General features: G+C 45.0%; 1 protein-coding gene across 9 annotated transcripts in view; it reads right to left on the reverse strand.

Moving 5' to 3' along the window:
* Positions 1–7084, reverse strand: part of DYSF (dysferlin) — a 216353-nt gene extending 209269 nt beyond the window's left edge. For 5 of the 9 annotated variants that reach the window (XM_025453527.3, XM_049095371.1, XM_025453520.3 and 2 more), the window contains exon 1: positions 6586–7084. In XM_025453527.3, coding sequence (XP_025309312.3) covers positions 6586–6673 — 88 coding nt within the window. In that variant the 5' untranslated portion in view covers positions 6674–7084. The remainder of the gene's footprint in view (positions 1–6585) is intronic. The other 4 variants (XM_025453536.3, XM_025453531.3, XM_025453534.3 and 1 more) reach the window with 1 other exon arrangement.
* Between the last annotated feature and the right edge of the window lie 16009 nt (positions 7085–23093).

Raw genomic sequence — 23093 nt, forward strand, 5'->3', positions numbered from 1 at the left:
TGACATCCTGGTCTAGACTGGGTCCCTCTAGCAAACAACCTGACAGCCATACTTTTCCTTCTTGGCACTCACTACAACTGTAAGGAATAACCAACCATCTGTGCGATCACCTGTTTGAGGTCTAGCTAGATGGCGGAGTCAATGGCCCAGGCTGTTTCAGTGGGCCAGGCATTTCCTGTGCACAATAAGGGCTGGCCTGGGGTTGGTGGTGTGGACCGTGAACTTGGCTCCTCAGTGGCCCTTCCATCCTGTGATGAGGCTAAGCTAGTGGTTCTCCAGGAGGGCAGTACTGCCCCCTGGGGGAATTTTGGATGTGATGATCTGGGATCGGGTTTTTTTGTTTGTTTTTTCACTATCACAGTGACTCCAGGCTATGCTCCTTTCCCGCAGCCCCCCACACCCTGCCACGTCCTCCTGCTCTAATCCATCAGAGGCAACACAGGAAATCTATAGGGGGCATATCCAATATTTCCAGAGGAATATTCCAAGGGACTTGTACAAACATTTAGCTTGTGTCCAAGGAACAGAGGCTCTACAAGCCTGTTCCATAAACCAGAGAATCAGCAGCTGGTGGCCTGAGCCCTGGACACTTCCTGACACCTCTTTCCCATCCCAACCTCCAGCTTCCCAGCCTGGCTGCTGTTCACTTCTTCCTGATGAGACAGCTGACTCTTCCCTTGGAGACATTCTAGTGCAGCCTAGTCCTAAAGTGGGCTTCCTCCCCATATCAGGAATGCAGTTCTCATGGACGGTGTGCTGGGACCTCAACTCATCCCCCTCCTTATATGTTCTCACCTTCTTCCACAGAGATTGTGCATAGTTTTACCTGGACACATGGCCACCCAAATAGAAAGAGAACATTTCCCAGCCTCCCTCAGGGCTAGATATGACCATGATACCAAGTGCTGAGCAGAAGGGATGTATGTAACTGTCTGGTTGTACCCTTAAAGGGAAGTGGCATGCCTGCTCATGCCGCAGTACAGGTGGTAATGGTGAGCCATCACCAACCATGTTGTCAAGGACATCCCTGGGGATAACAGAGCAGCAAAACAGGAGGACCCACAGCCTTTGGGTCCGACCCTTACTGGCCAGGACTGCCTACACATCAACTGTTATGTGAGTGAGAGACCCTCATGTTCACAGCATGGTTTAGTGAGAGCTCACTGACAGCCAGGTCTGCATCCCACTTAACACTGCAGGTAAGGGCAGCTCCTCTGCACCCTGAAATACTCCAGTACCCCTCTGAAGGTGGTAGGGCCAGCTTAGGAGCCACCAGGAGGTTGTAAGGGGATGGGGAGACATGTTTGGGACCTGAGGTTGCATAGCAAGCCCAGTCTTTATTTAAGATGTCATATTAACTGCAACAACATTTCAGGGCTGATAAAGGTAAAGGGGAAGGGACTAGTGCACTCCTCGATTTGCCCCATTGCCCCATTGCCCCTTCGGTGTAGTCACAGACAGGTGCTCACTGAGAATCCCAAGTGAGAGGAGATTGGCTCTCTATTGTCCCAAGAGCCCGGGACTAAAGTCTCCATGACCTAAAGAAACACTGCTTCAGATGTCTTTGGTGTCCTCTGGGGACGCCTCCAGCCTCCAGACTTATTGTCTTTAAGCAGCACAATGTTTTATAACAAAATAATACTGTAATTAAATGTTATGAGATTTCTCACATGAGTTTGGATTTATAGCTGCTCTTGAAAATAAATCTGAGTAGCTGGCACATGGGCCCAAATTCTCTGCCTGCCACTGATTATCTGGCTCTGGATGGCCCCTGTGGAGCAGGGCATGCACTCTCAGATCACCCCACTTGCCACGACTCACCCAATATGCATGTGCTTTTCCCTCCAGCTTCATCTTACTGCACCACCCACCAGGCTCCCATCAGCATGTGAGTTTTTGATCCCTCCCCTCTTCTGTCACCTATTAGGGGTCCTACCTTCCTGCCAGTCAAAGAAGAAGCGCTTCTTACACAGCCTCTTCTTGCTGCTGGAGTTGGGCCAGCTGGTTTCCTCTGGCTCAGTCTCTGTTTTAAGCAAGGCCTGATGTGGGGTGACCAGGAAGCAAACAAACCTTGCACCTCTGCTCAGTGACATCAACCTTGGGATGAACAATCTGCCTGTGAGTTTACAGGATTCCCTTAGGGCACACGTACCAAAGCCCTAACACTTCCAAGAGTCTGGATGGTCCAACTCATCCTTCTGCCCTTTCCCTTCACATTCATTGAAGAGTCTGTGTATCCATGGGCCCTTGGACATGTAGGCCCCTTGGATTGGACCCATGGGCCCTTGGATTGAAGGGCCACCTACGTGTCCACCTCAGGTGTAGAATGCACAGGCAGTAGTGGCTCTGGCTATGGCCATGATTATGTGACCTCCTGGGAAGAACCATCCCGTACTGGGAAGAATCAGACAGTCCTGGGCTTCCATCCCAGTCCACCCTTTTCTAGCTGTGTGACCTGAAGCATGCGACTTGACCTCTCAGAGTCTGTTTCCACTTCTGTGAAATCAAGTGAATATGTCACAGAGCTGTTAGGAGGACTGAACTGAACAATAGTCCTTCCAGCATGGTAGCTGGTACACAGTAGGTGTACAAGGGGTGGTAGCCCTCTTCTGGTTAACATTTCATCCTAATGAACCAATTTGGGGAAGAGATTGGCATACAGGTAGCAGAGACAGAGAATGAGTTTGGCCTGGGAAGAGGGACTGAGAAGGTCTGTGGCCTTGAGGAGTCACCAAAGGGATATTTGTTCCCACAAAGACTAGCCCCATGGTGATGGCCACAGCCAGACAGCAGGCAGGTGGACAAATGTCTCAGCTCAGAAGGGGCCATTCAGGAGGGGCAGTCAGAGGAGACAGATCCAGGGTCCCTTGAGGCAGAGGGGATGGCCACTCACCAATGAGCCATGGTGCCCAGACTGGTAGGACAGTAGCTAGACAAACAGCTGATGATCAGAATGATCAGGTGCAAAAGATAATGATAGTCTTCTTGGTTGTGTGGAGCGATTTCTTAGTACCTGTGCAACACATGTTAACTCTAATAATTATTATAATAAATATATGTATAATCATATATAAGAATAATAATAGTTAATATGTATTGAATGCCAAGCAGTATTCAAAGAGACTGGGCTCCTGGGTGTGAGCAGACCTGAGTTCAAATCCTGCCCCTTCACCTTTTACTGCTTGTCTCTTGGAAATCAAAGCTAAGACCCAAAGGAGATGGTGAAGTGGTTAAAGATGGGGCTCTGGAGCCAGATCACATGGGCTCGATTCCCAAATCCACTCTCAACTAGTGTATAACTTAACCTCCTTGTGCCATAGTTCTCTCATCTGTAAAATGGGGGTGATGATAGTTGCTATTATATGTGGTTGCTAGGAGGGTTAAGTGTCTACATACAAGTGCCTGGTATAAATTCTAGCCGAACATGATATAGCTCATGGTAAATAAGTTCTATTTAGAACAGTGCCTAGCACCTAATAAGCTCAGTATCAGTTAAATATGTCTCGCTCAAAGGATTGTCGTAGGGTTTTAAAGAAACAGCCTCTGAAAATGGCACATTGTTTGTTGTTTGTGCTTAATGAATGCCCATTCTCTCTCCTTGTGATGAAAAGACATTTTTAAAATCAGAACCTTCCATGTTTTGATCATTTGTCTTATATGGCGCTCCCTACAGCCTTGTACTCCCCCTGCTTTGACTCAGCCCCATGCGGGGTACCCCAAGCACTGTCCCCATCCCTGTGCTGGCTCAGGCCCAGGCTGCCCTGGCTGTGGGCAGCACATGGTATGCTTTCCAAAGCACTTTCTTATTCATGAGCCATGGCTGCTGAGAACAACAGAGGGCAGTGAAGAGGTGGGTGGGGTGAGGATGGGAGGTGCTTTGGTCCCCAGTGTGACCCAGGCCCTTGCACTTCTCTGGGCCTATTTGCTCTTCTCTAAAGGGAAATAATATCCCTGCCCTTTGGCCTCACAAGCCTGCTGTGAACATGAAATGAATTTATGCACGCACAGAAGAGGCATAATTATGGGATGTTATAATCAGATATCCAAAGGAGGGGGCTTTATGGGTCTCTAACCTAAAGGGAAGGCCAGATCCAGGCTAGCCTGTGAAGGAATACTTCCCAGGAGGCTATTTTGCTCTGAGTAGTGTGTCCCTGAGACCACAGACTTCTGTATAATCATTCACCAACCTGGCCCTGGCTGCGGGGAGGGTGAGCAGGCCTGAATGCTGTGGGGAGGCCAAATTTGGACATGGGTTAAGAGCTTGGCCAGTGCAGGAGGTGGGAATGTGTCCAGGGCCGGCAAGGGAGGGATTATATTCCTTGTGACTGCCTGGCAGTGACTGCCATGGGTGGGGGTGGGGGGCTACAGGCAGCCCCCTCTGGGGGCACTGCACTATCAGCATAGACAACCCACTTCCTTTCTCCCCAGGGAAGGGGGAGCCTGGGGCAGCAGGCAGAGGGGGCAGGGACTCAGTCAGGGGTTCCCATGGTGGATGGAAGATGGGGGATGGGCAAGACTGTCCCCCAGACAGCCCTTGCAGTTGAAATCATAAGACAGAAGAGGAGCCACACCAGTGGTACTCCTGTGGGCAAAGCACTTCAGCAGTTAGAAAGTTCTTCCTCATACATTATTCATTCTTTCCTTTCTCTTGCTAGGGTTCAGAGCTGGCCTGGGTAGAGGGACTTCATAGTGAGGCAGGTATGTGTGTATTAGGTGGGGGTGGGGGTGGGAGATGGAGCTTGTGATCAGGAAGGAAAATCTGGTTCAGGCTGAATGGCCCCAGAGGAGACAAGACCCCTGAGAACACGGGCTGGGTTGTACGGTGCTCCCACCCCCCACCCCCCACTCCCCCCCCACACACACTCCTTGAGGTTCTTTTATGTACTGGGCAGCTCTAGAGAGTGCCATTCACAAAGCCTGCTCGGACCTTGGACTAGGGCACTGTGACAAGGAAGGGGCACTGGAGCAAGAGGCAGCTATTAGATGCATAGGGCTTCCCGCTCCCTCCAAGGTGATGGTATCCTCCTTCCACTCAGCCGGGGGAATGTTCACAGTGGGCACGGTGCTCCCTGGAGTTGAGCAACTAGGAGCCCAGATTCCTACGTGGGGCTGCTGGCCTGGCCTGCCCAATGCTGAGGATGCAGAGGAAGTATGGAAGTCCCCCATTCAGGCCTTTGTCTTCCCCCTGGAAACACCTGGATAAAGTTCATTTCCGGAGGCAACTGTGGGAAACTGGTCGAGAACAGGTCAAAGCAGAATGTCAGCGAAAAAAGCACAGCTGGAGTGTCACCTCCCACTCCCCCTCTGTGCCTCCTCTTGGATCAGGTTGCTTCCCAGGCCACTGGTCCATTCAGTGATGCCTCCTCGAGAAAGCCTAAATTTCACATCCAGGAGTGTGTGTGTGTGTGTGTGTGTGTGTGTGCATATGCCCTTGTTCTGATACATCTGTGTGGACACACGCCTGTGTTCTCTGAACCTCTATCCCTTGGAACATCCTAAATGTCACATGCATTCCTGGGTGTACACAAGTCTGGGAGTACACCTGCACACAGGCGTCTGGGAACAGGTATATCCAGGAGCTCACGAAGTGGAAAAGAGAGGTCTACTGAATGGCCAGGGACGCATGTGGCTATGATTTCGGGGGGCCTGGAATGAAGCCAGGTCTTTCGGGAGAAGGGAAGTAACAAGTAATGGAGATTAAGAGCAAACTGCCAAGGTTAGTGAAGGGTTGGACTCTCATACTCTGGTCTTTCTCCTCCAGTATGGCTCGGAACCCAAAGACCCATTTGGGCAGATGGAAGCTCTGACTTGGCTCTGAGGGGGTTCCAGGTAAGCAGACAGGGCCTGGCCATCACCTCCTGGAGGAAATATCTAGTCATTACCATGGGAAGACTCTCCTGTGGAAGTTCCCAATCTGATAGGGGAGCAGGCTCCTTTGTGCAACGATGATGAAGATACCACACCCCAGATACCACTCCCCAGCCAGCTCCAGTCTGGTGGGAAGGGAGAGGGAAGAAAGTTCTAAGAGGCTGGTGCTGGGGCCAGCTGTACCAGCTGCTAAATTTCTCCCACCCTGTTCCCAAATTAAGAGTAGGGTCCCTGGACAGTGGGCGGTCTCTCTGCCCCCCAGTGGCCGCTTGCCTGCCAACTGGTGCTGTGATAGAGAGCTGAGGCCTAGGACAGAGGCCAGGCCCAGACCCAGGAAGAGAGCTGGGCTGTAAATAGGCCTGAGACCCAGCCCTCCCTGGAGAGGAAGGGATCCTAGCAGTACAGCACGGAAAGACCTCTTTTAAGAGACCCAGAAAAGTGAGAGGAGAGAAGCTGGCCCTATGTTCCAGGCCCACCTTAGCCCCCACCTGGGCTCAACTTCCAGACCCCAGGGAAGTGCAGCTCAGCCACCTCTCTCATTGTCTCAGTTCCCCTCTGGGTCACTCCTTCCTGAGGATACGTGCCTCTGCAGCACCCCAAAGTCACTCAGGCTTGGCGTGGAGTCTCTCCTCTCCCATCCCCGCGCTCTCTGGGTGGAGGTCGGGGTTCCCTCTGACCGCACCCTCCCTGCGCTGCGAGGATGCAGGCCCCTCCTACCTGCAAACACCGCGGAGCAGTAGGCATCGCTGATGTCCGTGTCCGGGGTGTGGACATTCTCGGCGTAGAGGATGAAGACCCTCAGCATGACTGGCACGAGTGAGGGCCCCGGGGGCCCAGGGCGCGGAGAGGGCTGGGGAAGGTCGGGGAGGATCGCCGTTCGCGGGGCTCGGGGCTCCTCCCGGAGCGGCTGGAGGAGGGAGGCCGCTTGGGATCGCGGCTGCGGCTCGGATCTTGTGTTCTGGAAGCGAAGCGGGCTGCCTCCTCCCCGGCCCCGGCCGCGCTTATCCCGCTGGTCGGCGGGCGCTCGGGGCACAGGGGCTTCTGCTCATCTTCCACCCCCGCCGCCCTATCCGGGCTCGGCTGAGCTGTAATTCAATGCTCCGGCCGCGGACCGTCCCAATGACAAGGCATTTTGCACCTGGCCGGAACGGCGGCCGGGGCGGCGGCGGGATGGCAGGGGGCTGGCCCAGGCTCGGGGCGCCCCGCGCGGTCGGGATCGCGCAGCCGACGGGAGAAAGGCTTCGTCCCTCCCCGCCCTTCCCCCCGCCGCTGCGCCTCGCCGAGCCGGTGGCCTCCCCCGCCGCCAGGGTTCGAGCCCCCTGAGCCCTCTCTGTCGGAGCAGCCGGCCGCTCGGGGGGCCAGGTGGGGAGCCCGCGCACCGTAAGGAATCTCGACCACCCGCCTCCTGCGGCTGCCTTAAAAACTGTCCCCCCACTTTTAGGCTGTAAAAGCAACATCTGTTACTTTTAACACAAAAGCAAAGGAAATAAAATCTCTGGAGTCTGAAAAAAAAAAAATAGTATTGACTTTTGGATCTTTACCAATCCAGGTTTTTACCTCTGAATGTGTGTGTGTGTGTGTGTGTGTGTGTGTAAATTACAGTATTTATTATATTTCTGAGATTAATGTATATGCAGTTCTGTGTCCTGTATTTTCATGTAATATTTTATTGCATCATTATAAATTTTTCACAGGCAATTTTTTCAATAGCTATATATATTTTTCTTATTTATTCATGAGAGACGCAGAGAGAGAGAGAGAGAGAGAGGCAGAGACACAGGCTGAGGGAGAAGTAGGCTCCACGCAGGGAGCCTCGATCCCGGGTCTCCAGGATCACACCCTGGGCTGAAGGCAGCGCTAAACGGCTGAGCCACCGGGGCTGCCCAATAGCTACATAATTTTGTATCACACAAATGTACTAGATTTCCCAAGCTTTTCTCCATTGTTACACACTATTATAATAATGAGAAATACTTTTTGGTATAAAGCCTGGGATATAAACCCACCTTGAGACCTTTCTGCTAGTTCCTTGGGTTGAATTCTCAGCCTTGGAATATGGTTGCAGGACGTGCCTTTTTTAGGTCCCGGTACCTAATACTAAGCTGCTATCTGGGACCTGTGTCGATCCACACTCCCCAAAGTAGGGTGACTCACCTTCTAAAGAGGGCAGTTTGAATGGGTGTGCAGCTGTCAGCAAAACTTTTCCCCCAGCAACCCATGGGAGTAGCACATACACCCAGGGCAGGAAGAAGGGGCTATTTTGCCCCACTGGCTTTACTAGGTAGGAGCAACATTCCCGGAAAGGTCTGTAATTTTAAGATCAGGAGAGCAAACATTTCCTGTGGTTACCTACGGTCCTCCTGCAGCAACTTGTGCGTCTTTTCTTTGCCTCTAGAGCACTATGTGGTTGGGAAGGAGAGAAGGGGGGATGGTGGTGAAATTAAGTCATTCGTCTAACAGGCTTGTTTCAAGTCTTACAACATGCCAAGTACTGTCCTGGGTAATGGGGACACAATGATGAGCAGAAGCGGCATGGTTCCTATTATGGGCTGAATTCCCCACCTCCCCTCCAGTCTGTATGTTGAAAATCCATATGTTAATCCATATGCCATAACCATCCAGTTAAGAATGTGACTGTATTTGGAGTTAGGGCCTTTACAGATGTGATTAAATTAAGACAAGTCTGGGTTCTAATTCCATCTGACAAGAGGAAATTCGGACACAGAGACCCCACGGGTATATGCACACCGAGGAAAAGACCCTAGGAGCATGCAGTCAGAAGGTGGGCCTCTGAAAGCCCAGGAGAAAGGCCTCAGAAGAAACCAAATTTGTCAAATCAATAATCTGATCTTGGATTTCTAGCCTCCAGAACTGTGAGAAAATAAATTTCTAATAAGTTGCCCAGTTTGTGGTATATTGTTATGGCAGTTTGAGAAAACTAATATAAGTCTCCGATTTCAAGGAGTTTCTTTCCACTTCAGTGGAGGAAACTGACTCTCATTAAATAATCAAGCCAATCATAATACCATTTCAAATCTTTAAGTGCAAAAAAGGACAGAAAATGGGGCCCTCATATAATCCTAGGGACAATGAGAGCTATCTGAGATGAGATCTGAAGGCCAATTAGGAGTTCACTGGGCAAGACTGAGGTTGGGGCAGAGGAAAGAGGTGTTCTAGAGCAGTAACAGATTGCTCTGGGTCAAGGCACTGGGGAGAGGGATAGGAAGAAAAAGACCACTGTGACTGGAGAACCAGGCTGGGGGTGGGGAGACAGGGAGGGATGGAGGAGGTGAGGCTGAGAGAACCACACAGAACCTGAGGAAGTCCAGAAGAATGACAGGATCTGATTTGCTTCTCAAAAGCTCCCTCTGATTGCTCTTTGGAGAATGAAGTAGAAGGGGCCAGATTGAAGGCAAAGAGATCAGTTAGAAGCTCCAGTAGAGGGGGATCCCTGGGTAGCTCAGCTGTTTAGCACCTGCCCTTGGCCCAGGGTGCGATCCTGAAGTCCTGCGATTGAACCCACGATCAAGTCTCGCGTCGGGCTCCCGGCATGGAGCCTGCTTCTCCCTCTGCCTCTCTCTCTCTCTATGTCTATCATGGATAAATAAATAAATAAATAAATAAATAAATAAATAAATCTTAAAAGAAGAAGAAGAAGAAGAAAAGAAGAAGAAGAACAAGAAGAACAAGAAGAACAAGAAGAAGAACAAGAAGAAGAAGAAGAAGCAGCAGCAGCAGCTCCAGTAGAGGGCCAAAGTGAGAGATGATGGTGACCTGACCCAAGGTGGTGAGAGTAGGGTTGGAAGGAAGTAAAGCAAAGTTGGCAGGAAGTAGAAAGGACATTCTGCAGAGCAAGTGGAGGAGATCAGATTTCTTGCTGCTAACCTTGGCCATTATATGTTGTTGGAGAAAACAACTCTAGCTTGGATGAAGTGACTAACTTGTTCATTCATTCAGTTAATGAACACTTATTTATAGGGTGTCTTGCATGTGGCAGGAGTTTGCCAGATTCAAGTTTTGGAGAAGGGTACCAAGTAGGGAGTAAAATGTAATTTTATTGGGAAGAAGGGCAAGAGGCTCTGCTGATTCAGGGAAAGCACAAATTAGGATTGATTTTTTTTAAGATTTATTTATTTATTCATGAGAGACACAGACTTGAAGAGAGAGGCAGAGACACAGGTAGAGAGAGAAGCAGGCTCCATGGAGGGAGCCTGATGCGGAACTCCATCTGGGATCCCGGGATCACAGGATCACGACCTGAGCCGGAGGAAGGCACCCAACTGCTGAGCCACCCAGGCGTCCCAAGGATCTATTTTTAAAGAAGTACAGTTGGGCTCTATTCAGATGTATAAAGTAACATGAACCTGCTCTAAGGTAGAGCTAAAATTGGATCTCAGAAGCACCTGGCTGCTTGCAAACATGGTGTGACTAAAGTGATTTGACCAGAATCAGTTTCCTTTATAGGTTAAATATCTACATTATTTATTCATGTGCCAAGTTCTCTTCAGACTTTTTAAGTAAACTCCACCCCCAACATGGGGCTCAAACTCATGATCCTGAGATCAAGACTTGTATTCTCTACTGACTGATCTGTCCAGACACTTCCCCTTCAAACTTGTTACACAAGGGCCAGTCGGTACAGAAATAAATTCCTAGTGAGAATGCACCTCAACTTTATTCCTCAATGTGGAGGACATGTTTAGGGTCTCTTCTGTATTGCAAAGAACCACATTCTTCGAGATCATCCCCTGGTGAAGGGAAAAACACCCTACTCAACACGGAAACAATCTGATGGTATCTTCCCAAGAATTTGTAATTGAGATGGAGAGATACTAGCCTCTGTGTGTAGCTGGAACTGAGCTGAATAAAACTGGAGGCTCAGAAGAAGCCACATGAATGGAAAAGTAGAGAAAATTCTGCAGTGGGGAAAAAAAAAAGATATCTTGATCTTGAACTTCTGGCCTCTTGAACTATGAAACCACCACAGTTGGTTGAACTGTATGAACTTGTAACCAGCACAGTTGTGACAACTGGTAAGAGCAGCCTCAGGAAGCAAATACACAGAGCCTCTAACAAGGCAATCAGACCATTGTTGAAAAGGACAGGCATTCAGAGCACTTTTGCTGCTTATTGTTTTGGGGCAGAAAAGGAAGGTCAGCTCCCCAACCTCACTGAGAAATCAAGGAGCAAGTCTGATATTATTTCTTGTAGAAAATAGAACGATAAAAAGCAGATTTTTAACAAAAGAGGTAATTTGGAAAATGTGTATGCTGTCTATGTTCTCTCAGATCTTTGCAAAGGTTCCTGAGAACCACAGACCCTGCTTACACTCTGGTCATTTTTTTTTTCAAATTAATTAATTTATTTATGATAGACCTAGAGAGAGAGAGAGAGAGGCAAAGATACAGGAGGAGGGAGAAGCAGGCTCCATGCCGGGAGCCCGACGCGGGACTCGATCCCGGGACTCGATCCCGGGACTCCAGGATCGCGCCCTGGGCCAAAGGCAGGAGCTAAATCGCTGCGCCACCCAGGGATCCCACACTCTGGTCATTTTATCTGCGTCCCCTAGGAAGAAAACTCATGATAGTTTCAGAGCATTTCAATCTCCCATGAAAGGGATCTTCCTGAGAATCTCCCATAATAAATACTTGCTAAACAATAAATAGAAACTATTATTATCCATTCAGGTATGGGTGCTGGTATAGCCAAAAGGAGTATGTTCAGAATGGATGGTTGGTTCTTCTGGTCTGAAATTCCCCCAGAAATCTCTCCCCTTGAGTAGAAAGTGGAGAGCAACTTGTCTGCTGAAATGCATAGAACACAGCTCTGGGACTATGTGAGTGGGTCCATCTGTGTGCACAGCCCTCCTTTTGAATTTATTTCAGAGGGTGAAGAGTCTCTAGACTGGATGAAAGAAAGCCTACAGATACACTTATACACACACACACTGGGAGAGGTGGGGGGAAGGAAAGGAGTGAGAGGGGATGAGACAGAGAGCTTCTGAGGAAACAGATGGAGTGTGGGATAGAATAGGAATTAAACTTTTTCTAAAGTGAGGTTATCTCATCTTGTGGAAGAGGCCACAACCTCCCAGGATGCAGCAATCTTAGCAAATGTGAAGAAACCTCTTCCAGGCCCCAGCTGGCCCTAGTGATGGCTGGTTCCCTGATAAGGTACAGAATGAGGGCACAGGCAGAGCTGATGCAGGTGAGGGGGAGCAAGTATGAAGGGTCCGTGGTGTGTGTCTTAGAGCAGAGATTAGGCAGGGTGCTTTCTGAAGCTCCATACCAAAGAATTCCTATTCATTCATGGAGAGACAGCACCACAAGGAAGAATACTTTCAGGAATTAAGAGGGCAACATACTGGTGGCATTTTCAGTGTTCCTTCCTTGGCTGAAGGCTGGGATTTGGGGGAAAGAAAAGACACCAAGAAAAGTGAATATTTGACTTGTCAGTGTTTCAAGTCGGGTCAATCTGAAGGTCTCCTGTATCAGAATCTTCTTGTAAAGAAATGGACACCTGGGTCCCTCTGTACTTGTAGATCTATTGAGTCAAAATGTCTGCAAATGCCCAGGAGTCTGGCTTTTTAAAAGCTCTCCGCTTACTCTTTTGCAGACCAAAGACTGGGAATCACTGACCTAAGTAGCATCAAAGAAAACGCTTTGGCTCTTTGGATCATAACCTAAAATGCCAGACAAATGCACTCTTGCATTCAGATGGAGTATGTTTCACAAACACTGAGAAGACTGTTTGGAGATTGGCTTTAAGTGGAAAAAAAGCTTTGGAAGAGGAGGGAGGTAAGTGAGATTCAGCTAAAAACTGTAAAACCAGTAGGACAAGAAAAGAACAATTGTAGCAGTGTAAAAGGATGACTCTAGAGTCAGACTATCTGGATTCAAATGTTAGCTCTCCTTACTAACGGATGGTCTTAGGCAAGTTACCTTACTTTCCTGAGCCTTGGTTTCCTTATATTTAACATAGGAACTAGAAGAGTATCTGCCTCATGGGATAAGTGCTTGTGATGGTTAATTTTACATGTCAGTTTGACTGAGATGAGGTTGCCAAGATAGCTAGTAAAATATTATTTCTGGGTGTGTCTGCTGAGGCTGTTTCTGTAAGAAATTAGCATTTGAATCAGTAGATGAGAAAAGATCATCCTCATCAATGTGAGGGAACATCATCTAATCCACTGAGGGCCTAAATCAACTGAATAGAAGAAAGGCAAAGGAAGGGCAAATTTGCTATTTGAGCTGGGACATCCTTTTTGTCCTGTCCTCAGACATCAGTGCTCCTGGTTCTCTGCCTTTGGACTTGGTCTGAGACCTATACCATTGGCTGCCCTAGTTCTTCTCAGGCCTTTGGGTTGGGACCAGTACTACACCACTGGCTTTTTTGGGCCTCCAGCTTATAGACAGCAGATCACGAGACTTCTCAGCCACCATAATCCCAAGAGCCAATCCTTCATAATAAATCTCTTTATATATTAATATATAAAATCTCTTTTTTTTAATATAAAATCTCTTTATATATATTATTGGCTCAGTTTCTCTGGAGAATTCTAGTACAGTGTTTTGCATATAGATGCCTGGTGCATAGTGAACACTAGATAAATGTTGCTATCACTATTGTAATGTGCAACTATTATTTCATAAGATTAATACTTTAGAAATGCGAGGTGCTTGGCTGACTCAGTCGGTAGAGCACTTGACCCCATTTTTTTTTAAGATTTTATTTATTTGAGAGAAATTGAAAGAGAGCACACAAGAGTGGGGGGAGGTAGGGTCAGAGGGAGAAGGAGAAGCAGACTCCCTGCTGAGCAGGGAGCCATATGCTGGGCTCAATCTCAGGATCCCTGGGATGATGACCTGAGCTGAGGGCAGATGCTTGACTGACTGAGGCACCCAGGTGCCCCAGCACTTGACTCTTGATGTAGAGTTGTAAGTTCAAGCCCCACATTGACTTTTAAGATTACTTAAAAATAAAATCTTAAAAAAAAAAAAAAAAAACTTTAGAAATGAAGCCACAATATTTATGGTCTCCGGCATTTATAAAAATGTTGTAAGCTCTTTTAGTCCATTTGGGCTGCTATAACAAAATATTATAGATCAGATAGCTTATAAACAACAGAAGTATATGTCTCACAACCCTGGAGGCTGGAAGTAGAGATCAGGGTGCCAGCATGGTCAGGTGAGGACTCTCTTGCAGGTTGTAGACTTCTCATTGTATATTCACACAGAGGAAAAAGGCTAGGAATCTGCTGGGGTCTCTTTTTTAGGCACTAATCCCAATCATGACGGTTTCACATTCATGATTTAAATACTTCCCAAGGCCTCTCCTACTAATCCTTAACCTTTAGGGGTTAGGAGTTCAACATATGGATTTCAAGGGACACAAACATTCAGACCATTCATACCATACAGAAGCATTTGAGGTTTTAACAGTAGAGGTACTTACATAAGCTCAACAAAATGGTGTAAGATACCCTTGGTTCAAAGAAGCATAAATACCAAAACTCAAGAGAGTCCTGCAGATCAAGATGTACCCCTGCATGGAAATCCTCACCAATACTCATTTAAGAAAGGCTTAAAGGTGAGGATTAAAGAAGGGGGGAAGAACATGATTAATGGAGATGATGATTGTAGTACAAGCACAAGCTGAGGTAGTAAGGAGAGACTTCCACTCTGAACATTTGGGGAAGTTACATTAACTCAAAGATATGCATCTGGTATAAGACTTACCTTAGGGACAATTCCAACTCTCAGAAGATGAACTAAGAAAGAAGGGACCTGCTATATGGAATCTAATCCTGACCAACAAGAAAAAATTGATTGGAGAAGCAGATGCAGAAGGTATACTTAAGGTTGGATGCTGGCCAGAGCAATGATCAGTTTTCAAGGCCCAAATCCTGTCATTTCCGTAGGGGTCTGCCTTTCTACAACATGCTCTACTAACCAGGCTCTCCCAAACCCTGGGCACCCACCTAATTCCTTGTCTCCGGCAAATTCTCACCCTTACCAAGAGTTTTCTTTTATTAGAGTCAGCTGAGGAAGGTCTCTTGAAGTTTTTCACATATTTGGCTTGAGAGAAATAGGACTGAGCCAAAGGTCCTGCTGAGAACAGGACAAAGCTTGCTACAGTATTTCCTACCCAGTCACAGTACTTCGTAGCTGCTTTTCTTTCTTGCCCAATCATTGCCCAGTGTTTGGTCCAGAAATCAGATCTGACTGACATTTTGGAACACTTTCCCCTCCCAGGTGGTCCCCTTCAAGTCTAGGCTCTGAGGTCTATCTTTACTCATAATCAAGCCTCTTAGTGGTTTTAGAATTGGGTACTTGTCAGAACATCCTTAGTTTGTTACACCCAACATATAGAATAATGATGGGAAAAAGATTTGAAAAAAAATCATATATCATGGTTGCTATAGTCTCCACCTTCGTATCTGATAACAAGGTCTATCTTGATAATCACAATTGAACATTTCCACTACTCATTCCATTTTCCTCTTAACCTCTGCCAGCATGAAGGTTGGGCAGATTTGAGTTCTTTCTGGTCTTGTCAGTACAGATTAGCCCAGTTTTCCTTTGACCAGGACTATTGGGCCAGAGTCATAAGGAGTACTCTCATGAATCTGCTAGGTTCCAAACATAGTCATTCTTGCTCCTACTGTGTAGCAGCAACTGAATTCTCCCCTGGTAAATAAGACCAATCATCATATCAGGTACAACAAACTCTTTCTCTTCCTGTGGTTCAGTGGCTTGAGTAACCTAAGATGTGAAAGGGGAGTCTCAGCTTCCAATTCATTAGAATTATGCTCTTATGTCTGCTGTATGCATTCTTCTCTTGGATATTTGGACTTCCAAAAAGATTGAGGCTAAGGTCATAGAGAACTAACAATCCTGGACTTTTTTGGGAGGTAGAAATCCTTGAAGTAGGTTAGTAGGTGTAATAGTGAGGGGGAGCACTCTCACTTTTACTCCTTGATTCCCAAACCCATACATTCCAAGCATGGGTGAGTTGGTCCCACATATTGGCCTCTGAGGTATATAAAGCATCTGTGGGACAATACTCACACTTCCCAAGATGTCTCCAATTTGTGCCATAAATAGTCTTTAAGTCATTCTAACTATCAAGCCAGCTGCTTCTGGGTGATGGAGTACGTGGTAAAACTTGTGAAGTCTGTGGGCACGAGCCTATGGCCCACAAGTTCACTTACCAAAAAATATATCTCCTCGTCAAAGTGATGTTGAATGTTATTTCATGATGATAAACTCCATCCGTAAGTCCACAAATGGTGATACTCTTAGCCTGAGTTCAGGGAAGGAAAATCCATACCTGAAATATATACATTCATAGTGCGGACAAAGCACTGCATCCTCTATGATGGGAAGGGTTGAATATAGTCAATCAGCAACCAAGTGGTTAGCAGGTTCTCAAGGGGAATGTGTCATATCAGGGACTCCTCATCCTTACCTGCCCTGTGATGCCAGATAAGGAACTCCTTCAAAGCTGTCTTAGAGGCTTTCTTGTTCTCTGTGCCAGTTTTAATCATATGTTCATAGCTTTTGTCCCCTAAATTTGCTCACTGGGCCATAAGAATCAAATGACTCTAGAGTCTTTATAAATCGCTATTGTTACTTAAGTGCCACAGATACTTGGTCATCCAATGCCTGCCCTCTACTTGCACTTTGTTCCTTGATGCCACTGGTGATAATTTGAATAATTGTAATGACACTGTACATCATAGACCACTGTGTCCTATCCACCCCTGGCAAAAAGGTTACCTTTTTATAGGTATTTAAGGAGTACCTATATAATCCTTAAATATATGATCAATGCAACCCCAGGATTTTAAAACTATTGATTTTGAAAGTTATAGGTCCACAGGAAGTTGCAAAGAAATATACAGGGAGGTCCTGTGCATACTTCTCTTAATTCACTGTGTTAATATTTTTTTAAAAGATTTTATTTATTCATTCATGAGAGACACAGAGAGATACAGAGGCAGAGACACAGGCAGAGGGAGAAGCAGGCTCCATGCAGGAAGCCTGATGTGGGACTCGATCCTGGGACTCCAGGATCACACCCTGGGCCAAAGGCAGGCACTAAACTGCTGAGCCACCCAGGGATCCCCTGTGTTAATATTTTAAACAACTACAGAACTATATAAAAATCTACAAATGGCATTGGTACAACCCATAAAGCTTTTAAAGTTTCACCAGTTAGATGCGCCTTTGTTTATGTGTGTACACACGCTATGCAATTTTGTTGTGTAGCCTTGCATAACCACCACCATGATCAAAATACTCAACAGTGCAATCACAAGACTCCTGTAACCCCCATCCTCTCTTCCATTCTCAATCCCCATCAATAACTAACATCTTTACAATTACTATTTCATGAACGTTACATAAATGGAATCATGTGACATGCATATTTTTTTCACAGGCTTTTTCACTTAGCATGATTTCTTTAAGGTTCATCTAAGTTATCATGTGTATTGTTTTTTATTATTGAATAGTATTTCAAAGTATGGATGTACCACACTTTATTCACACACTGAAGGGTATTTGGGTAGTTTCCAGTTTGGGACTACTATAAATAAAGCTGCTATGAATATTCATGTACAAGTTCTTATGTAAAAATAAGTCTTCATTTCTCTGGGATAAATGCCCAGGCGCAAGTGTCAGGTCATACGGTAAATCCATTTTTACTTTTGAAAAGATCTGTCAGCTTCCCAGAGTAGTTGCGCCATTTTACATTCCTATCAGCAACATGTGAATGACTCAATTTCTCTGAATCCTTGCCAGCATTTGGTAGTATCACTATTTTTCATTTTAGCCATTCTGATAGTTGTGTAATGGTATCACTGTGATTTTAATTTGCCTTTCTCCAACAGCTAATGATGTTAAACATCTTTTCACGCGTTTGCGATCTGTATGTCTTCTTTGGTGAAATGTCTTAGGTCTTCTGATTTTCTAATTGGATTTTTTAATAAGTTTTTGAGGCTTTATATATTCTAGGTATAAGGCCTTTGTTGGAAAGCTGATTCGTAAATATTTTCTGCTAATCTCTAATTTGTCCTTCGATTTTTTTAACTAGGTCTTTTACAGAACAAGTTTTCACTTCGATGAAATGCAATTTACCCATTTTTTCCTCTCATGGATTGTGTTTTTGGTGTCAAGTCCAAGAACTTTTGCCAAGTGTTAGATTTTTAAGATTGTTCCTTATGCTCGTTTCTAAAAGTTTTATCATTTTACATTTTATGTAAGTTTTACATTTTTAAAAAAGATTTTGTTTATTCGTGAGACAGAGAGAGGCAGAGACATAGGCAGAGGGAGAAGCAAGCTCCCCCCGCAGTGAGCCTAACATTGGACTTGATCCCAGGACCTTGATCACCATCGGAGCCAAAGGCAGATGCTCAACCACTGAGCCACCCAGGTGCCCTGGTAAGTTTTACATTTAAATCCATGATCCCTTTTGAGTTTTTTTTTTTAATATTTTATTTATTTATTCATAGAGACGGAGAGACAGAGGCAGAGACACAGGCAGAGGGAGAAGCAGGCATCATACAGAGAGCCTGACGTGGGACTAGATCCAGGGTCTCCAGGATCACGCCCTGGGCCGTAGGCGGCGCTAAACCGCTGCACCACTGGGGCTTCCCCCCTTTTGAGTTTTTAATATGTGTAAAGTTTAGCTTGATATTCATTTTTTCTGCTGATGAATGTTCTGCTGATGGTGTTCCAGCACTATTTATTGAAAAAACTACTCTTCTTCTATTGAATTGCCTTTGTTTCTGTGTAAATAATTGGGTATATTTGTGTGGATCTATTTCCAGATTTGTTCCATTCATCTATGTCTTTCCCTCTGCTGGTACCACACTTTCTTGATTTCTATCCCTATTTAGTAGGCCCTAAAATTGGAAATTGATGCCTCCAAATTTATTCTTCTTTTTCAAAGTTGTTTTGGCTATTCTAGGGCTTTTCTTTTCCTATAAAAACTTTAGAATAAGCTTGTCTATGTCTATACAAATACTGTTAAAATTCTGATAGGATTGCATAAAACCTATAAGAACAATTTAGTGAATTAACATCTTCACAATGTTGAATTCTTCAATCTATGAACATAATAAATCTTATTTAAATCTCCCTTAATTTCTTTCATCAACATATTATAATTCTTATTGTTTAAATCCTATACATGTTTTGGTGCATTTATACCTAATATTCTTTGGAGCAATTGTAAATGATACTGCGTTTCTAAAGGTTTTCGCTTTTGCTTGTTCGTTGTCAGTATATAGAAAATACAATTAACTTTTATGTTGATCTTGTATCTTACTGAACTCATTTTTTAGTTGTAGGAGTTTTGTTTACAGATTTCTTAGAGTTTTCTATGTAGACCATCATGTCATCTCCAAATAACTTTTATTTTTACTTTCCAATCTGTGTGCCTTCTTTTCCTCTTGGGTGCTAGAACATTCAGCACTATGTTGAATAGCAGCAGTGAGAATGGATATCCTTTCATTGTTCCCAATCTCAGATGGAAACCATTTGGTCTTTCAAGTATGATGCTATGGATTTGTTTATTTTTGTAAATCCTCTTAATGAGATTGAGGAAGTTACCCTCTATTGAAAAACTACTGAAAAGTTTTTACCATGATTAGGTGTTGAATCAGTTGATATCATAGTTATTTCCTTCTTTAGCCTGTTGATATGGTGGATTACACTGATTAATTTTCCAATATTGAACTAGCCTTGGATATCTGGCATAAATCATTCATGAGTTGGGAAGCATTCTTTTATTTTCTGGAAGAGATTGTGTTTTATTATTATTATTATTTTTTAAGATTTTATTTATTCATGAGAGACACAGAGAGAGAGAGAGGCAGAAACACAGGCAGAGGGAGAAGCAGGTTCCATGCAGGGAGCCCCATGTGGGACTCAATCCTGGGTCTCCAGGATCATGCCCTGGGCCGAAGGCGGCGCTAAACCCCTGAGCCACCCAGGCTGCCCCATGTTTTGTTCATGACAGAGAAAGAGAGGCGGATACACAGAGCAGGAAGAAGCAGGCTCCACGCAGGGAGCCCGATTTAGGACTCAATCCTGGGACTGTAGGAATCACTCCCCCGCCCCCTGAGCCAAAGGCAGACGCTCAACCGCTGAGCCACCCAGGCATCCCAGAGACTGTGTTTTATAACAATTTCAATTTTAGGATTACTCAGGTTCTCTACTTCATCTTGGCTTAGATGGTTTATGATTTTCAAGAAATTTGTTTTTCAAAGTTGTTGAATTTAAGCATAGTTGTTCATAGTATTCTTTTAATGGCTGCAGGATCTGCTGTGATATTGTTTCATTCCTGATATTAGTAGTTTATGTCTTTGTTAATTTTACTAGAGGTTTATCGATTTTTTTTTTTAAGATTTTATTTACTCCTGAGAGAGAGAGATTGGCAGAGACACAGGCAGAGGGAGAAGACTTCATGCAAGGAGCCCGATGCGGGGGACTTGATCCCGGGTCTCCAGGATCAGGCCCTGGGCCGAAGGCGGCGCTAAACCGCTGATCCACCTGGGCTGCCCAATGTTTTGTTTTTAAGGGACTGATTATGTCTAATTTTTACCTCATTTCCTTATCTCAATTTCGTTTATTTCTGCTCTTTGTCATTTCCTTCTGATTGCCTTGGGTTTATTTTGCTCCTTTTTATTTCTTGAGCTATGAACTTAATTTGTTATTTCTTTATAATATAAGCACTCGGTGCTATAAATTATCCTCAGTACTTTATTAGCTATATCTCAAATATTTTAATGTTTTCATTTTCACCTATTTCTATGTTTTTTGAGACTTCTTTTACTCATGGATTATTTTCAAGTGTGCTCTTTACTTTCCAAGTGTTTGGTGATTTTCCTATTACCATTCTGCTGATTTCTAGCTTGATTCCATTATGGTCAGAAAACATATTCTGTATGATTACAATTCTTTTAAATGTTTCAATATTTGTTTTAAAGCCCAGATTATGGCCTAGGCTCATGTATGCTCCATGTGTACTTGAAAAGAATGTATATTCTGCTGTTGCTCTATGTTCTATAAATGTTAGTTTGATCCTCGATTTGATGTTGTTCAGTTCTATAATCTTGCTGATTTTCTCTAACAGCTCTATCAACTGGTGAGAGTGGGGAGATGAAGTCACCAACTATAATTGTATTTGTCTATTTCTCCTTTTAGCTCTATCAGTTTTTGTTACATGTATTTTGAAGCTTTGTGGTTTCATGCATACACATGTAAGACTGCTTTTCCTCTTGGTGGATTGATCCTTTTATCATGTATTGCCCCTTATTGTCTCTCATAATATACTTTGCTTTTGAAGTCTAATTTATCAGATATTAATATAGTCTTTTTTTTTTTTTTTTAATGTCAGCCCAGTTTCAAAGGTCAGTTTCCCAGAGCCACTCACAGTACCAATTATTCTAATAGTCTGGTCCCAATAAGAAATAGATGTCACACTGTTAAGTAACATGTGGAACACTTAATTTTAATACAGGGGCTATTTATAAAGGTGTGGGCAGGCTACAGGAGAACCACAACTGGTAGTTCAGCACATAAGGACTAGAAACAGTAGTTATTAGTTACTGGAACCCAGAAGGAGAGTCCTATAAAGAATGCAACGTTGATGCAAACACGGAGTTTAGGTTGAAGATCAAAGCCAGAATGAGGGGATTCTGTAGGGAACCAGGAGAAATAACTTGACCTCACTTCCTCTGTTCCATCTCCTGCTCTGGCTCAACTGTTCAAATCCATCCAGTGGCAAGGTCCAAATGGGTTAGCCTTCTAGAGCAGAGAGCAGGATGGAAAAGGGTGGGGAGTGAACCTGGTAGGGCAAACAAAATATCTAAGTTTCTAACCTAAAGGACCCTGAGTTGGTAACTTTTTCTCTTGGATTACCTTCAGGCTTTTAAGACTTGAATTTTAGGGAGAGAACTATAATAACTAAAATTATTGAAAAATGGAACTGGCCACAACAGGAACATCCAAGACCTGGAACTAATGTCATGGAGAATCTTCAAGCATTTAAGGACTAACCTTGGTAACCTCTAAAGTTCCCCTCGGCACCAAGTTTCTACAACTGAGAAAGCTGCACCACAATAGACTAAAAAGCATGGAAACCCTAGTCAGAGAAGAGGTCCTAAGGAATCAGGTGGGAGTACAGAGGAAGCAGATTAGCACTATCCCTGGAGCACGATGGAAGCATTCTGTGTGAGGGTGTTTGGAGCATGGTTGGGAAAATTAGCAAGGACAGGAGCCTACTGGCCATTGGCCACAATAAATAAGAAAAACAGCAATATCACATTATACAAGAACTGGAAATTAAAGTGTTCTGTTCCATCAGCCGTGAAGTGGATGGCAGCATGTGTAAATGTGACTACTAAACAGGGGATTTCATCTCAAAATCTTTTGCAAATTTTCTGGCAATGGAATAAATTTCAAATTCCCTAGTTCAACATCCAAAGCTGTATAGAGTTCAAGACAGACCCTGATGAAACTGACTTAAAAACATTAAGGAGGAAGGGTACCTGAATGGCTTAGGCAGTTAAGCATCTGCCTTTGGCTCAGGAAGTCTCAAGGCAGGGTGGCTTCTGTGCTAATGGATCAAGTAGCATAAGGGTATCATCGTGGGCCCAGATATGTATTGTTTCTCTGCTTTACTGGCCATGGCATGTATCTCTTTCAAAGTCTAGAGATCCTCGTGGTTCAAGGATGGCAGCCAGTACTCAGGGCTACCGAAAATTAGAAATATGGCTTCTTCTCGGTTTCTACAAAGAAGCCCCTCCTTTCTCAAGAATCTTGGGCAAACTTCTCCTTGGGCCTCACTGGCTCAAACCGGAAAATCGCCCTCACAAGGTAGATGGGATTACTCTTGAATTAGGAAAATCTGGCTGGGTCACATTTAACAAGACCCAACAGCTCAGAGCAAAATATGGGGCCATTTCTGTAACTGTAGAGTAACTGTACCTCAGTGCCAATCTCCCCCTGAAGACTCTTGACTCCATGCTTCCTTTGGCTGGGACAACTCAACACAAGGGGTTGCCTCAGGAGGTAGTGGCCAACAGATCTAGAAGAGTTGGAAGACTGAAAATGAGGAAGTTCCAGACTCCAGGGCCACCACAGGGCAGATAACACTTGAGCACAGCTTCCGGCCAGTCCCTGTGGGTGATTGTGTGAGACTAGGCATCATTT

The sequence above is a fragment of the Canis lupus genome, chromosome 17 (assembly GCF_003254725.2).
Source record: "Canis lupus dingo isolate Sandy chromosome 17, ASM325472v2, whole genome shotgun sequence".
Taxonomy (NCBI): Eukaryota; Metazoa; Chordata; class Mammalia; order Carnivora; family Canidae; genus Canis; species Canis lupus.